Consider the following 15,566-nt stretch of genomic DNA (forward strand, 5'->3'; position numbering starts at 1 on the left):
GCACATACCCTGCCATCGCACTAACCCACCATGGCCACACATTAAAGTTGTCACCCCGCACCCCGCTGCGCTTGTATCCTGTCGTCGATTAGGAAGAGTTTCCCCAGGTTTTCCCGTCAACCGTAGGGCGGTTGGTGCTAGCAGTCCCTAAGATATGCGGTAAAGCCCCGTTAACATTTCCACGCATTCTCAGAATACATGTTATCCTGGGGCACTGTAATAACGTGCGGACGCAGTGTAGCGCCAAGAAAGAATGAACCATGCATTGCGAATGGAACCTCTACGACTAAGGCAATCAGCTAGCTGCTTAAGTTTGTTTGGCGTCAAGAGATACATCGTCGTATTGTTGGGAAGCTTAGGCAGCCACAGTGCATATACAGTCGAGCGGCCACGAAGCTCGAGATAAGTTTCGCCCGGTTCAAGCATCAATATTTACACCCAAGTCTTAAATGCATAAGTAGTCAGCGTTGCCGAAACCGCAGCAGGGAGAAAAACTCGCACTTTCCTGGTATAAGTCTCCCGGCCATGCAGTTCATTCTTAGTGCTATTATGATTGATATCACAGATATCAACAGTATGCTACAGGAACCTAGTAAACAACAGTGGCTTGCTGTGGGCGCGCGTGCCTGACATTGCCACCGCGAGCCTGGCGCGGACCTGCCAGATTTGCATGCTGGGGGTCCAGCTAAGATGATAGGCGTAAGTGGAAGATTGCGTCGTAGGGCGGATGGCGCTCTTCGGACGTGCCTCCAGGCACAGAAAGCGTCGTGAGGCACAGGAAGTTTCGTGGGCGACTTGGCAGCGCGTAGCCTGCATCAGATGTGCCTAATTTTCTTCCCACCACACAGTGGATCAACATCTCCGTGGAGAGCTTCGTGCGGGAGAAGTTTGGGGATGCCGTCTGGGAGCAAACCCTTTCGACCTCGGGTGTGCAGGCGGGCTGGGTGTCGTCGTGCCCCTACCCCGACGCCGCCACCTACGGGCTCGTCATTTCCGCGTCCAATATCTTAGGAATTACTTCCGCACAAGTCCTGGAGGCGTTCGGAGTGTACTTTGTGGAGTACACTGCCCGCCTGGTGAGCCACGTCGTGGGTTAACGGGTAGGCAGGCGCGTCGTAATCAGATGGCATAATCAGCTGGCATCCCGCCCCTTGACACATACGCACACTGTGCGCTCGCGGCGGGGCCCCTTGTCATGCTTGCCACAGGGGTATGAGAAGCTGCTGAAGAGCTTGGGAAGCAACATGGCCGAATTCCTCAAGGTGAGGTCGAGCAAAGCACACGTGAGATGCCGGGTTCGACATGCCCGCACAGACGCTGGACGGCTGCTGGAGGTCCCTGACACGTCTGAGTGCAGGTCACAGTCAGGCTTGCCGTGCTTCACGGACTGACATGACACCATCTCTCATCTATTGTCCGGTACTTGAATCCATGCAGAACCTGAATGACCTGCACCTGCATCTCAGCATGAGCTTCCCCTCCATGGCGGCGCCCGCCTTCAAGTGCACGGACGTGGGGCCCACTTGCCTGACGCTGCATTACCACAGCCACCGGCCGGCACTGGGCCCCATTGTGGTGGGTGTGCTCAAGGGCCTCGCGGAGCAGTACTGGGGCCTGGGCGGCGAGCAGCTGCAGGTGGAGCTGCTGCGGGGGCGAGACGACGGCAGCGATGACCACGAGGTGTTTCGGGTCAGGTGAGCAGCAGGGGAAGTGGGGCGGCAGAAATAGGCAAGGAAGCTGGTACCCACAGCTTGCGGTTTCTAGAGTGTGGCATTTCAAACAATGTTGCTGTTCTTGTGCGCGCAGCTACCCCCACCAAGCAGCGCTTCAGCACTGCGGGCCGCCTGCGGCCAGCGTTGATGGCAACGAAACCGCCGGCTCTGCTGCCTCCACCGCCTCCCCAGCAGCGGCGGCTGCGCGTAGCTTTACGCTGAACCCGAACGACTTCTACCAGCTCTTCCCCTTCCACCTGCTGCTAGACCGCAGCTGCCGCGTAGTGCAGGCGGGGGCGATGCTGGAGCGGCTGTTTCCGGAGCTGCGCGGGCGGAGCGGCGTGCCGCTGGGGGAGGTGTTCCAGGTGCGTGGTGGGGGACGAGGTCGGGTTTGGGGCGGCCATACATGCTGGGCTTGGATGGCACATGCATGACTCCATGCTGTCCCGTAGCGCAATAGCTGGATCTACCCTGCCACTCACTGCACACAAATGCACGCCATACCCGTCCCATGCGCAGCTGAAACATCCGCACGGGCCGCTCGACTTTGACCACCTAGTAAGCGACATTGACAACGCATTCCTGCTTAAGGCCCGTGCAAGCGGTCTGGAGCTCAAAGGGCAGATGGTGGCTGTGCCGCTGCCGCTGCACCCGGGCGCTGGCTGCCCCGCCACCCAGGAGGGCCTGCTCTTCATGGGCACGGCACGCCTGGCGGGCCTCGACGACATGCGCCACCACGGCATCTTCATCTCCGACATCCCGCACCACGACATCAACCGGGACTATGTGCTGCTAGCGGAGCAGCGCCAGGCGGAGGCGCAGCTGCAGGAGCGGCTGGAGTCCCTCACGCGTGAACTCAAGGTACCGTACATGCAGCCCTACGGTTCAGCCACACGTGTTCGGCTACCTATAAGCGGCTCCTTACCGGGTTCCTCCACGTATGTCGTTTCATTCTTTTCTTACTCGCCAGGACGCCAACTCGCGCCTGGGAGAAATGGCGGGGTGGTTGGACGCGGAGCGGCGGCGTAGCGACGGGCTGCTTTACCAGATGCTGCCTCCCGAGGTGGCCAGCTGCCTCAAGAATGAGGAGCGGGCGCCGGCACAAGAGCACCCAGAGGTGAGCCTACACTGGCATCTGTGGGTGCACATGGGAGAAGGCATCACATGAGGTGCGTGGTCGGGGAGCCGGCCGAAGCAGGTACGGTATGCTGTAGCCTCATGCCCAGCGCGCCCCCCATGTACGCGTATTCACAGGTCACCATCTTGTTCAGCGACATAGTTGGTAAGTTGAAATGGGTCTTTGTCAGCAGGGTGAGCGCTGCAAGTTCCAGCCCGAAACGTCCCTGCTTTGCACTGACTGTGGTACACAATGGCCGTGCTACAGGCTTCACGGAGATTGCTTCACGCAGCTCGCCGCTGGAGGTGTGCTCGCTGCTGGATGAGCTGTATCAGCGCTTCGACGCGGCCATTGAGGAGTACCCGCAGCTGTACAAGGTGGAGACCATCGGGGTGAGTAGGGCAGCGGGCCGGGGCGGAGGAAAAGGAAAAAGGGATAGCTGGAAGGGAAGGACAACAAGGGAAGGGAAAGCAGGCGCGGGAGACGGACAGTGCTTAGGGCTCTGTCACGAGGCTCGCCCTGAAGCTGCCAGCCCCAACGCTTGCACGCCACGCTCTTCACGCGCACACAGGACGCATACATGGTGGTGTGCAACGTGACGGTACCGTGTGACGACCATGCGGACGTGTTGCTGGAGTTTGCGCTGCGCATGCACGAGGAGGCCAGTCGGGTCGCCAGCAGCCTGGGGGAGCCCGTGCGCATCCGCGTGGGCATGCACTCGGGCCCGGTAGTGGCGGGCGTGGTCGGCCGCAAGATGCCTCGCTTCTGCCTGTTTGGCGACACCGTCAACACGGCCAGCCGCATGGTGAGCCGGGTGCGGAGGTGGGGGTCGGGTCGCATGTTAAGTGGCCCGGCCCTGCCCGCTCTCTTATCCACGTTCAGGTTTGTCTTCCTACGTAGGCTTGTCCCTCCTTGCCTGTGGTGTATATGTGCCCACCTCACGTGCGCCTCACCTCGCCATTCGCAGGAGTCCCACGGCGAGGCCGGCCAGATCCACATCAGTGAGGCCTGCTACAGCTGCCTCCGGTCCAAGGAGCGCTTTGAGATCCGGGAGCGAGGCAACATCACCGTCAAGGGCAAGGGAACCATGCGGGTGCGTGCGTGCACAATGTTGCAGTATGGTAACCAGGGCTAACCTATCCGGCTGCTGACGCATCATTTTTCTAGCCGACCATACCTGCACACGCAACTCAAGGCTGATCCCACGGCGTTTTGTGCACGCAGACCTACCTCCTCGCACCTGCGCCGGCGCCAGCGCTTCCTGGGCGTTCTTCTGCCAACACGCTCCGGTTTGTCACACGGCGGGCGTCTGTGGGAGGGGCAATCCCGGTGGCGGCCCCGGTGGATTTATCACTCAGTTATGCCGGCGATTACAGCAACGAGTGTAGTCGCGCATCAATGAGCTCGTGCACTTCATATGTCACCTCGGTCGACGGCGGCCAATCGCCGTTCATGCTGCCGCCAGGCGGCCTCCACAGCGGTCGCGGCTCTCTTCGCTCGCCCCGGGCATCACAGTCGCCATCTAATCCCCTGGCCTCGCTCGTAAGCTCCGGGACACCCTTTGCAGCAATAGCCAGCGGCTTGAAGGATCTGAGTTTGCGGGAGGACAGTGTCCCCCTGGCGCATGTCAGCGATGCCAGCGTCGTATTTCCTGTTTCTGGCTGTGTTTCCGACGAGGCCGGAAGAGCAAAAGGCGTGGGCCGGGTTTCCGAAATGGGCACGACCCGGTCCACAAGCTCTGATAGCATAATGCGGCGTTCATTACCGCGGCGCATGTCGCAGCTGTCACGAGTGCAGGAGTCTGTGGTAAAAGAGGGTGAGCCTGAGGTTGCGGCGGAGCTCGGCCTGCAGTGATAACGCAGTTCAGCGGTGGGGCAAGGCACCTACCAGGGTATGCCGCTTGCTTGCCCCTGCATTGCCCACCTGCATTGTTAGCTTATTCATTCCACATTGCATTGCTTGCACATTCGGATTACTATAGATACTGCTGAAGAACTGGGTGAGTCGTTTGAAGGGATCAGCACCAGTACGCGAGACACGATGGAATGTACCATCGTGTAAGAGCGGCTGAACAGGGATTGGGCACAGACTGGGCAGGGCACCTCGCGTTAGAAGGAACACTGACCATCACCCCTTCCTTCACCACCACCGAGTGTTACTGGTGCTCAGCGAAGAAGACAAGCATATGAGCAAATGCATCGTGTTGCGAGGTGGACATTACCATTGCTCGCGGACACGCAGGGAGTGCCCAGGCGCATATGCGTTGGGCCATGGGCAGGCCGCGTGGGCAGCAGGCGTATGTTTACCTGTCTTTGGTCATTGTTCATGGTTTAAGGGCGGCTTAGACCTCCGTCTATACATGTAGGAGTTCTTATGCCGCTGTACTCAGCTGTACTGTATGGGTGCTTGTGCGAATGTCATTTGAGGCTTCCAGCTTATCAGCCGGGTGACGAGTGCCGGGTGACGAGTGCCGGGTGGTGGACAATGTGGCGACTGTTTGGATACAAATTGACTTTGCTGTGCTTGGCCGCTGGGATAGGGCGCACACCTGACTAGCGGCGCTTGTGTGCCCGCCCCAGGCCATTGGTGTGTCCGGGAGATGAGCGAGGCTCCTTGGGGATGCTCCACCTCCTGCTATGGTCACGGGCGGGTCGCCGTGTGGCGCTCTGGCGGGCTGCACCAGCACATCGGCGCCGGCGCCGCGACTGGAGGGCCACCGCAGGAGCAGGAGCAGCCACGGTATTTGTAACGACAGACATATACCTTTCTTGATAGCTAGCATCCTTGATGCCTCAACGAGCGCAGCGGGAAGCCGCCGGCCTCGCTGGCGTCCTGAAGACCAAGTCTGCACTGCTGGCATGGCTGGTGGAGCAGGGTCCGGGCAAGCTGAAATGGGCCAAAGCAGTTCAGCACTTTCAGGCGCTAGACTGCGAGTTGCCGCCAGACAAGACTGGCAAAGAGCTGCGGAGGGCGGTCAAGGATACTGGCAGCCGTCTCAAGAAGCAGCTTGGGCAGCAGGTTGGCGGCGGCGGTGTTATGTGGTGTGCATGGGCTTTCCTTGTCGCTAGTGACCCTGCGATGTCATACCTTGGGTTATTTCCCCACGAGCGCCATCGAGGCGAGGCTTGTGAACTGCCTTGTTGTTGTGTTGGTGTTGAGCTGGTTCGCGGTTCTCACGCTACTCACGCTCCGGGCAGGGGGGGGGGTTAGAAAGCTCAGAATCTTACCCCATGCTCAAATTATAGAGCTTTAGGAGAGCATTACGCACGAACGTTTAGTTTCTTCAGGGGTGGTCTGTTGGGAAGCTTTGGGCCGCTAAAGTTGAGGTAGGGGTCGGTCGTCATCCCTGGGGGTCCGCCGGGTTTGGGGAGCCCATCCTGGCGGATTTCGGGAAGCACCCCACAAACAGAACTAGGGCCCAAACGCAGCACCACGAGGCTCAAATATGCACGCTCTGCAACAAATAGCACAAACAAAGTATGGGAGGGCCAATTTGCGCGTCCTGGCATGAACATGTCGGTACATGTCCCCAAACATTCGACACATGCGCACTGACGTGGTTGGCTTTCAAGCGCTGGTCTACATGAATTCATGTTTCACAAGGCTGCGGATGCACGCTGTCCATTCGTCACATGGCAGAGAGCTGAACGCGGGGTGGGCTGGGTCGAGGGGACTAGGATCCCGCGTGTGACCGAAGTCTCAGAACAGGACCGCCGATGGCTCAGCTTGATAGCGCTCGTGAAGAGGAGTCGATTGGCACCAGTTTGGTATTACATAGAGGGGGTTTAGCCCCTAAACAACAAGGTTTTGTCCGGGGGGGGTCGGTCGCCCCCTCCAGCGGCTACCAGGGGGGTCCCGGGGATTTCGGGGCATGGGGCCCGACACTTTGTTTCCGAGCCCCCAAGCGCAAGCAGCGTATTGTGCAACCCTGCCCTGGGGTGACCTTCGTAGGGAAACTGCAGGCGGACTTGTGGCCCGGCCCCTTGGGCGGGCTTGTTACAGTGTGGGGCGCTGGGACAGCTTTAGATGCAGGCGTTGGTGCTGCAGTCGTGCAGGATGCAGTATGTATGTGGCGGAGGCCGTGGAGCAGGCTGGGCACGGGCTGGGCGGGCGGCCTGGCACTCCAGCTCCCGCTGTTGGTGTCTTTATACGAACCGGGGCCCCGTGAGCATGTAATATAGCAACGTAGACAACGGCCTGCACCAGAGCTCAAACATAGTATTGAGCCGCACTACGCATCTGAGTGTCTGCGACTCGAACACGGTTTGTCGTACGTGATTGGCCGTGAACTCCCAGCTGCCAGCAAATTATCTTCTCACTGCAATTGTGCGAAGGAATACTTATAATGGTTCTCCCGGCACTGGCTAAAACTCCGTTCCGTACTGCTCGACGGCTGATGACGGGGTGCGACTGGCGCTCGCAGTGACGAGGCGCCCGAAGGACCAAAGCACTCGGCTGAATTTTGCTCCCTTAGTCAAGTTATCGCATACCTAACCATTCCCTAGTGACGAACAGTATTCCTGCACGAAATGAATTCAACCGGGTGTTGAGCTCGCGTTGTTCGAGAGTTGACGAGCCCGAAGGGCCCAGGGACTCTCCACCATGCTGGGCGTAAGTCTGCATCGAACTTCCTTCTCAATGTGCACTTGCTTGACCGTCTTCCGAGGCTTCAAGGTGCCTTTGTCACGTCATGAACCTCGACTGACTGCAACTTTACTGCGACGCTGCTTGCCGCCGCAGTGGTATGACCGTGCCATAGAAAGTTTCCTGAAGCAGCTTGGTGCCGACGCCTGGCGAGGGACGCTTCATTCCGCAGTTGGCCAAGACCCGGTGCTATGGTGCACGCCAAGCTGCCCAGCAGGGGACACCGCAACACTTGCCCTTTTCTGCAGTGCTGCCCAGTCGAACACGCTGGAAGCCACACCACACCAGCTTCTGGAGGAGTTTGGCGAATATTTTGTGTCTTATTTGACAGAACAGGTTGGTGCAAAGTACAGGGCGTTGTGAGTGAACCGGGCAACCCCCGTACGGGTTTGGCAGCAGTAGATCCATGCATGGCGTGCATGCGTGGCAGCCTCCAACCCGAGTCCCTCACAACCCACATCTTTGTGCGCACATAATCGTAGGGCTACAGCAACCTACTCCGGACGCTGGGAACGAGCTTGTTAGAATTCCTGCAGGTGCGCGCCAAGTCAGCGTAGCAGTCCTGTACAATACGGGGCATGTCCAGCCAGGGCTTAATCCTTATGCATACGAGGATTCAAAGGATGGGATACGGGTCCCGGACGATGTACAGTTCGTGGCAAGATTTTACTGATATTTGACTGTTATTCCCCAGAATCTGGACGACGTGCACCTGCACCTGGGCCTCATGTTTCCCGCCATGGCGGTGCCAGCCTTCGAGTGTACGGACGTGGGGCCCACCTGCCTGAAGCTGCACTACCACAGCCACCGGCCGGCGCTGGGCCCCATTGTGGTGGGTGTGCTCAAGGGCCTCGCGGAGCAGTACTGGGGCCTGGGCGGCGAGCAGCTGCAGGTGGAGCTGCTGCGGGGGCGAGACGACTGCGGCAGCGAGGATGACGACCATGACGTGTTTCGTGTCAGGTACGAACCCAATTGGAAGACACGCTTGATTAACCAAGCATTGGCGCGCAATGCAATGGCGGGGCTTGCACAGACCACATGTCTAGCAGAGTATGCAAGGGCATGACACGACTCACTCGAGATGGCAAGCTTGTTTCACACCGTGGTTGACAGGCACACGCATGCCCATTCCTGCTTGCAGCTATCCGTTCCAAGCAGCTCTGGAGCAGTGGAAGCCGCCATCGTCTGTAGCTAACCACCAAAGCGCCGCCGCCATCGCCTTGGGCCCCTCTGCTTCCCCAGCAGCGGCGGCTGTGCGCAGCTTCACGCTGAGCCCGAACGACTTCTACCAGCTCTTCCCCTTCCACCTTCTACTAGACCGCAGCTGCCGTGTAGTGCAGGCGGGGGCGGTGCTGGAGCGGCTGTTTCCGGAGCTGCGCGGGCGGAGCGGCGTGCCGCTGGGGGACGTGTTCCAGGTGGGGTTTGAGTGCTGCACTGCAGCAGGCGGGGTGACGAAGGGACTGGGCGAGGGGGGGGGGGTACCAATCGCAGCCTACTGAACGTTGCTATGCACGTATCCTTCATGCAGATGCGGGCCCCGTCTATGACCATCAGCTTTGACAGCCTGCATGCAGCACATGCAGACACGGTCCTTCTGCGCGCGCGCGCCACGGGCCTGGACCTTAAGGGGCAAGTGCTGCCGGTGCGGGTTCTCGCATCGCCAGAGCCGGTGACTGCAACCCAATGCGCTGAACACGTCAGAACGGAGCATGGAGGCCACCAACGACAGCTGGCAGAGCATGTGGGACAGCGGGACGGACGGCCAGAGCAGGACGGGGAGCAGGGCTTCTTGTTTCTGGGGAGCCCCTGGCTCGCAGGCCTTGCCGGCATGCGGCAGCACGGGATCTGCATTTCAGACATCGCACGTCACGATTCCACACGCGATTTTGTGCTGCTAGCGGAGCAGCGCCACGCGGAGACACAGCTGAAAGAGCGGCTGGAGACTCTCACGTTGGAGCTCAAGGTGAGGGCCGTTCGTGTCATACGGTCTCCGTCTTGTTTAGGGGATCACAGATTGTTGTGACAAGGCGGGCATTAGGAATATCTTGTTTCGTACAACTGCAGGACGCCAATTCGCGCCTGGGAGAAATGGCGGGGTGGTTGGACGAGGAGCGGCGGCGCAGTGACGGACTGCTGTACCAGATGCTGCCGCCCGAGGTGGCCAGCTGCCTCAAGAATGAGGAGCGGGCGCCGGCACAAGAGCACCCAGAGGTGAGCGGCTGGCTGCGCACGCACATTGATTGGGATGGGGTGGATGCGCGGGTGCACAGCTGCCGCGATGGTGGGTGGCCCACATCTAGCTGGGACGTGTCATGCAGGGGCTCAGTGTGGGTGCAAGGTTGCCGCTATCATGAGATCGATAATGCGGCCGCTAGAACCTCTAAACGCGTTGCCCTGCCCGTGTCCTCGCAGGCCACGGTGCTGTTTAGCGACATAGTAGGTGAGTTGGACGTGACTGCACGGGACTAGGACCCCGTCCCACCTTCACGTGTGCAAACGAACTTGTGAAAGTGGGCTGTCGTGGACACTGTGTAACGGCACGTTTGCTCCTCCCATTTCCCTTCCGTGCTGTCAGGCTTCACGGAGATTGCTTCGCGCAGCTCGCCGCTGGAGGTGTGCTCGCTGCTGGACGAGCTGTATCAGCGCTTCGACGCGGCCATTGAGGAGTACCCGCAGCTGTACAAGGTGGAGACCATCGGGGTGAGTAGGGCAGCGGGCCGGGGCGGAGGAATAGGGAAAAGGGAAAGCTGGAAGGGAAGAGAAGGGCACCAAGGGAAGGGAAAGCAGGCGCGGGAGACGGAAAGACAAAGCTTAGGGCTCTGTCACGAGGCGCGCCCTGAAGCTGCCAGCCCCAACGCTTGCACGCCACGCTCTTCACGCGCACACAGGACGCATATATGGTGGTGTGCAACGTGACGGTACCGTGCGACGACCATGCGGACGTGTTGCTGGAGTTTGCGCTGCGCATGCACGAGGAGGCCAGTCGGGTTGCCAGCAGCCTGGGGGAGCCCGTGCGCATCCGCGTGGGCATGCACTCGGGCCCGGTGGTGGCGGGCGTGGTCGGCCGCAAGATGCCTCGCTTCTGCCTGTTTGGTGACACCGTCAACACGGCCAGCCGCATGGTGAGCCGGGTGTGGAGGTGGGGGTCGGGTCGCATGTGTAATGGCACGGCCCTGCCCGCTCTCTTATCCACTTTCATGTGTGTCTTCCTACGTAGGCTTGTCCCTCCTTGCCTGTGGTGCTAAAGAGCACAAGGAAAACATTGCGCAAAGACAGTGTCTGTTGCCTGTGGTGTGTACGTGTGTCCACCTCACGTGCGCCTCACCTCGCCATTCGCAGGAGTCCCACGGCGAGGCCGGCCAGATCCACATCAGTGAGGCCTGCTACTGCTGCCTCCGGTCCAAGGAGCGCTTTGAGATCCGGGAGCGAGGCAACATCACCGTCAAGGGCAAGGGAACCATGCGGGTGCGTGCGTGTATGCAACTGCTTGAAGCGGACAGGCTGCCTATGCATCTCGTAACCGACAAGATTACAACCATCTTACCTGCCCATACTCGCACATTATTCCTGCTGCAGACCTACCTTCTGAGCCCTTTAGAGCGGATTCCCTGCGACAGCCTCTTCGCCCCGCTTCCACAGCTCCACGTGACCTGCAACCTCACCAGCCCCGACCAGCCCATGGGCCCCGAGTCCATGCCGGCATCGTGCCTGGAGTGCCTGTTGCAAGAGTGCCGCTCCTCCGTCTCGCCCAGCGGCGGCTACCCGGCGCCCTCGCCGCGTCGCGCGATCCAGCCCGCAATGGTCCCCGACGAGTGCACGTCTCCCTGGGGCCGCGTACCCAACTGCTGGGAGGCGGCGCCCCTATCCAGTGTTGTGGCGGATGCCGGTTTCACGGCGGCGCGCGGCAGCTGCCCTGGCACGACGGCTGAAGAGCCATGGCGGGCGACTGCGGGCCCCAGCAGCCACACACTGCTGGTGCCGCCGGGCCTACCGCGTGCTGGGAGGAGCTCAGTTGATGCTGTGCGTGAGGAGCGTGGCATGCACAGCAGCAGGCCTGCGCACGTGCCAGTGACACCACAGGCGGGCATGCCAGCGGGCGCAAGGCTGGGGCCGAGCAGCGCCAGCGGGGGCCATGCAGAGTCCACAGCGTCTAGTACCAGCTGCGGCCTGGTTGGTATTGCGTCGCCACCAGGCACAGCCACTGCTGCCACTGTTGCCGCCGCGGCCGCCGCAAGGGTCACAACCTACCTGGACGTTTCTGCAGAGATGCTGTCGCACATCAGCAACGCTCGGTCTGCCCGATCTGCTGGTGGTACTCTTGCCGCCGGGTTCAGCTGGAGCGGCCCTGGCGGGCAGGTGAGCCTGTCATCCCCTCTGTCTCCACGAACGCGCACACCGCGCCACATGATGAGCATGCAGGCGCCGCAGCTGCCGGACCTGCGGACTGCCAGCATCTCAGGAACACTGGCTGCCAAGCTGTCGCCCTTGCTAGTTGCTGCTCATTCGGGCACGCCTCAACAGGAGGCATATGAGGAGCCGGAGGTTCCCAACAGTACTGGAGGGCGGGACATGTATGTTGTGCCTGGCACAGCTGACAACCCGTGTTTGGAGTAAAGGTTTTGGGGTAATCAGGGTATGCAAAGGGGTTCTCTTGGGGCAGGAGAGAAGCTGGTTGTGATCTACCATATGAATGCATGCCAGCACACCACGCGTACATAGGTTGAGAGCGACCTTCGTACACGAGCACAATGCATGAAATTGAAAGATGTGTAACCCACACATTGGTTGCCGTCGGGAATGCATAGAAGAGAGTGGCTGACACACACACACAACCACGTGCATGAGACTATGTTTCGGTCAATGTTAACGAGGCTTTATTCAGTCTGGTTTGTTGGCGGGACCACATAACACCATACTCTATGACACATGGCGATTGCAGCACGTGATCTAATGTGACGGCATAGCTAATGGAATATCAAGAAACTGCTGAAGCAACTCCCTGAGAAGACTTGATGAGCAGTCGTACGCGGTGATTTCCCTTGATGTGTACTGCTGCTGCTCCTTTCACTTATGTGTGATTGCTTCACATTGAATGAAGACGTTAATGCCTGCAGGTGGCACGAAGGCTGCTTGCTTGAGATTGGTGTGACAGTGCGAATGGTAGTTGAGCACTGCGTGCGCGCATCGCAAGCATTCGCGATTGCCCGCCGCAAGTACTTTCCAATTACCACACGCAATGCCACCAACTACATGCAACGTTGCGTTGTCCATGAGAAGCTGCTGTGGGAAGCGTTGCCTTTTGCGATTCAGTGCGCAGTTCCCCAGATAGCGTTGAACCGGCTCATTGATTGTTCATGAAGGTGTTCGTGTACTGTTATTGTCGTTCGTGAGGCGCCGCCATGACAGGGTACGTCGGTTCGGCTGCGTTACTTTCGGACTTGCGGTGGCGCAGGATAACCCGGCAGTACGTGCTTGGTGTCCCTACTCTGATTGGATATTTGTGCCGGTGTTCCCGTTTGTGGGAAGGCGTGGGGTACCGGTACTTGAACGTGTGCACCGTTGACCTGGGACTTCGATTCACACAGGTGTCAGGTCCTGTGACTGAAGAGTGCAGGCGCACTCCGACACAGTACGTGATTCGGTAATTAGTTATGTGTGGCCTTTGGAACGGACCCTGCTAGGGCCGGGAGATGCTGTTGGTTCGGTAAGCCTTCGGCTTTTAGACGGGGTGAGGTAATGGGTCAGTTACATGGTACAATGCACGCGGTACAAAGCCCGTCACCCCGCTTTAGCTGTAACAATGCATACACAGAGTGTCTGGGTGCGTCTGCGCCCCCACCCGCCCCATGGCAGCGCTCAATTCCATAACAAGCGCTCTGCACACTAAGCCCCCATTCCGTACCCGCGCAACGCAAGGACAGCCGCTTCTCGATTTGCACTCACAACACCTCTCGACAGCCCACCACCACCAGACCAGCTACTTCTTTGTAAAGAAGGAAGTCAGCTTCTTCGTGCCAACCGCCTGCTTGGCTAATGCCGCCTGCTTGGCCTGTGCGCGCGCCTCCGCCACCTTTTGCTTCTTTTCAGGCGGCCCGCCCGCCCCCGAGGGTGGCGTTGCGCGCGCTGCAGCCGCCTGCGCGTTTGGATCAGTCGGCTGCAACGTGTTGCCTGTGGCGCGCGCAAACACGTACAGAGGCGTCAACGCTGCGACCATCATCAAGTCTCGGTGGTCGCAATCCAATCGTCCCAATGCACTGCCCGGCTGCTCCACCCTTCGCCCGCACCACCAGCTCCACGAGCGGCGACTCACCCATTGCCTCCCGGTCCGCCTCACCGCAGCCGGTGGCGCCGGCACTGGTGCTGGCGCCCACGCGCGGGGCCAGGCGGCTCAGCCACGGCTCTCCCACGTACTCGCCCAGCAGCGTCAGCACGTAGGCGGCCGCGTGCCCCGAGCCCATGCCCGCCACGTGCCCCGCAAGCCCCGCCTGCACTCGCCGGAACTTAACAGCCAGCCACGCCAGTACCTGCAGCACCAGCATGTGCATGCGGCGTGTGTGGAGTAAGAACGTGCAGGTAGATGTGTGTGGTGCAAGTCGCGGGGGGTGGCGAAGGCAGGCAAGAGACAGCGCGGCAGCCAATGGACACCGCACGAACCAGGATTAGGTACGGCTGGCAGAGCTACAGCATCAATGGCGCCGCGGGCAACGGGCAGCCCCCGCCCACAACGGCCCGATTTGCGAAGCTGGCACCCGCTCGCCAACCCGCACGCACCCGCTGGTCGTTCAGGCGGTAGTAGCTGGCCTCATCCACCTTGCGCACATCACACACGCACGCCAGCTGCTGCTCCAGCGTTTGCCGCTCCGACACTGAAAGCCCCGCCGACGCGGCGGATCCCTTGGCAGGCGTGGCGTCGGCTGGTGACAGCTGCGCCGCCTCCGCCGCGGCAGCTGCCGCCGCCGTATCCGTCCCTGATGCGCCGGGCGCGTTCCCCGCCTCCGCCGGCTGGCTGTCACACGACCCTGACGCGGCTGCCGCTGAAGCAGGCCTGGGCGCGCAAGACGGGCTAGTGCCCAGCGCTGTACGGGCGTACGGCAGTAGCTCCGAAAGGCCGGATCCGGCGGCTGCGTTGCTGTCGTACAAGAGCTCGTCCAGCTCCTTAAACTTGCCGAGCGGGCTAGCCTCATCCTGTACAGGTCCAACAACAAGCGAGCTATCAATGAGAGAGGAGACCGAATTGCACATTTGGCATTTTATTATCGTGTGCAGCGTCCAGGCACAGGAGTCGTGAAGTGAGGCGCCGCGCCAGTAAGGTCCCAGGTGCTGCAACCCGTACCTTGTCACGCGCGCGGTCGAGGAGAGGCAGCAGCGCAAACAGCGGGTCATACGGGGTCGCGATGAACATGCCGCCATCTGCGGTTAGCCCAGCGTGCGGCGTTCACATAACTACGCATAAGTTGAGGGCTGCCTGTAGACTTGGCAGGTGCAGGGGTGTAGCGCGTGGGCGCAGCGGTTAGCAGGGAAAACGCCGCAGGCGCACCTGAGAGCAAACGGTCGCCTGTAAGCCATGCGCTGTGGGCCTGCTTGAAGCGGTTCATTTCAAGAAGCTGGCCTGACTTGGAAAGCATAAAGCCCTGGGGCCGCCCTGCGCCGCGTGCACATAGCAACACTTCGGAGTGGAAAGAGCCAGCAACACAGGTACTAGTTGCCTACCCCTCGTGGTCCCGCAAGCTTCAGCCCTGCCTGAACCCGCCCCCCCTACCTGTGCGAGGATCCGGCAGCGCAAAGCTCCTGAAGCTATCGACCCCTGCGCTCCCGACATGCCCGCCTGCGCGAGGAGTGACACGGCGACAAATGGCACTCATATTTCTTGTAGCTACAGCGGGAAGGGTCTCAATGTTTGACTATGTCGCAACGGAGTACGTGACAGCATATTATTTAGCACCTGGCGCGACCAGGACGCGCTCCTCTCCTTTCTCGCTCATGGTTTGTCCTTGTCCGCTAATCGCTACTATTTCGTTGCATAACTTATTTCGTTGTTTCAGCTATGCTTATCATAGATACCAGGCGGGGCGCTGGCCATGACCGATTTGGCG

General features: G+C 60.2%; 3 protein-coding genes across 3 annotated transcripts; 2 read left to right on the forward strand and 1 right to left on the reverse strand.

Moving 5' to 3' along the window:
* Positions 1–592: 592 nt before the first annotated feature.
* CHLRE_07g320700v5 (uncharacterized protein) lies at positions 593–5,590 on the forward strand. The gene is made up of 12 exons (XM_043063971.1): positions 593–699; positions 849–1,076; positions 1,209–1,262; positions 1,438–1,694; positions 1,807–2,077; positions 2,232–2,573; positions 2,683–2,829; positions 2,967–2,994; positions 3,097–3,221; positions 3,401–3,634; positions 3,797–3,922; positions 4,054–5,590. Exons 1-12 carry the CDS (start codon positions 691–693, stop codon positions 4,681–4,683), a joined length of 2,451 nt encoding a protein of 816 aa, XP_042922539.1. The 5' UTR covers positions 593–690; the 3' UTR covers positions 4,684–5,590.
* A 1,418-nt stretch (positions 5,591–7,008) lies between these two features.
* On the forward strand, positions 7,009–13,283 carry CHLRE_07g320750v5 (uncharacterized protein). Its single transcript, XM_001700795.2, has 12 exons — positions 7,009–7,440; positions 7,570–7,809; positions 7,956–8,009; positions 8,168–8,433; positions 8,615–8,888; positions 9,002–9,436; positions 9,538–9,684; positions 9,886–9,913; positions 10,049–10,173; positions 10,362–10,595; positions 10,813–10,938; positions 11,050–13,283. The coding sequence occupies exons 1-12, from the start codon at positions 7,432–7,434 to the stop codon at positions 12,085–12,087; spliced, it is 2,976 nt and encodes a 991-aa protein (XP_001700847.1). The 5' UTR covers positions 7,009–7,431; the 3' UTR covers positions 12,088–13,283.
* Positions 13,284–13,292: 9 nt separating this feature from the next.
* On the reverse strand, positions 13,293–15,528 carry CHLRE_07g320800v5 (uncharacterized protein). Its single transcript, XM_001700982.2, has 7 exons — positions 15,416–15,528; positions 15,233–15,298; positions 15,011–15,115; positions 14,807–14,883; positions 14,245–14,658; positions 13,784–13,997; positions 13,293–13,641 (listed from the first exon to the last, which is right to left on the reverse strand). The coding sequence occupies exons 3-7, from the start codon at positions 15,096–15,098 to the stop codon at positions 13,451–13,453; spliced, it is 984 nt and encodes a 327-aa protein (XP_001701034.2). The 5' UTR covers positions 15,099–15,115; positions 15,233–15,298; positions 15,416–15,528; the 3' UTR covers positions 13,293–13,450.
* Between the last annotated feature and the right edge of the window lie 38 nt (positions 15,529–15,566).

This window comes from Chlamydomonas reinhardtii, chromosome 7, assembly GCF_000002595.2.
Source record: "Chlamydomonas reinhardtii strain CC-503 cw92 mt+ chromosome 7, whole genome shotgun sequence".
NCBI classification, from domain to species: domain Eukaryota; kingdom Viridiplantae; phylum Chlorophyta; class Chlorophyceae; order Chlamydomonadales; family Chlamydomonadaceae; genus Chlamydomonas; species Chlamydomonas reinhardtii.

Coding starts and splice junctions, on each gene's coding strand:
- CHLRE_07g320700v5 (XM_043063971.1), top strand. Junction 1,077..1,208: donor TGGAGTACACTGCCCGCCTG/GTGAGCCACGTC, acceptor TGCTTGCCACAG/GGGTATGAGAAGCTGCTGAA. Junction 2,830..2,966: donor CGGCACAAGAGCACCCAGAG/GTGAGCCTACAC, acceptor GCGTATTCACAG/GTCACCATCTTGTTCAGCGA.
- CHLRE_07g320750v5 (XM_001700795.2), top strand. Junction 9,914..10,048: donor GCTGTTTAGCGACATAGTAG/GTGAGTTGGACG, acceptor CCGTGCTGTCAG/GCTTCACGGAGATTGCTTCG. Junction 10,174..10,361: donor ACAAGGTGGAGACCATCGGG/GTGAGTAGGGCA, acceptor ACGCGCACACAG/GACGCATATATGGTGGTGTG.
- CHLRE_07g320800v5 (XM_001700982.2), bottom strand. CDS start 15,098: ATGCTTTCCAAGTCAGGCCAGCTTCTTGAAATGAACCGCTTCAAGCAG. Junction 14,884..15,010: donor AGGCGACCGTTTGCTCTCAG/GTGCGCCTGCGG, acceptor GGCTAACCGCAG/ATGGCGGCATGTTCATCGCG. Junction 13,642..13,783: donor GGCGGACCGGGAGGCAATGG/GTGAGTCGCCGC, acceptor CGCGCGCCACAG/GCAACACGTTGCAGCCGACT.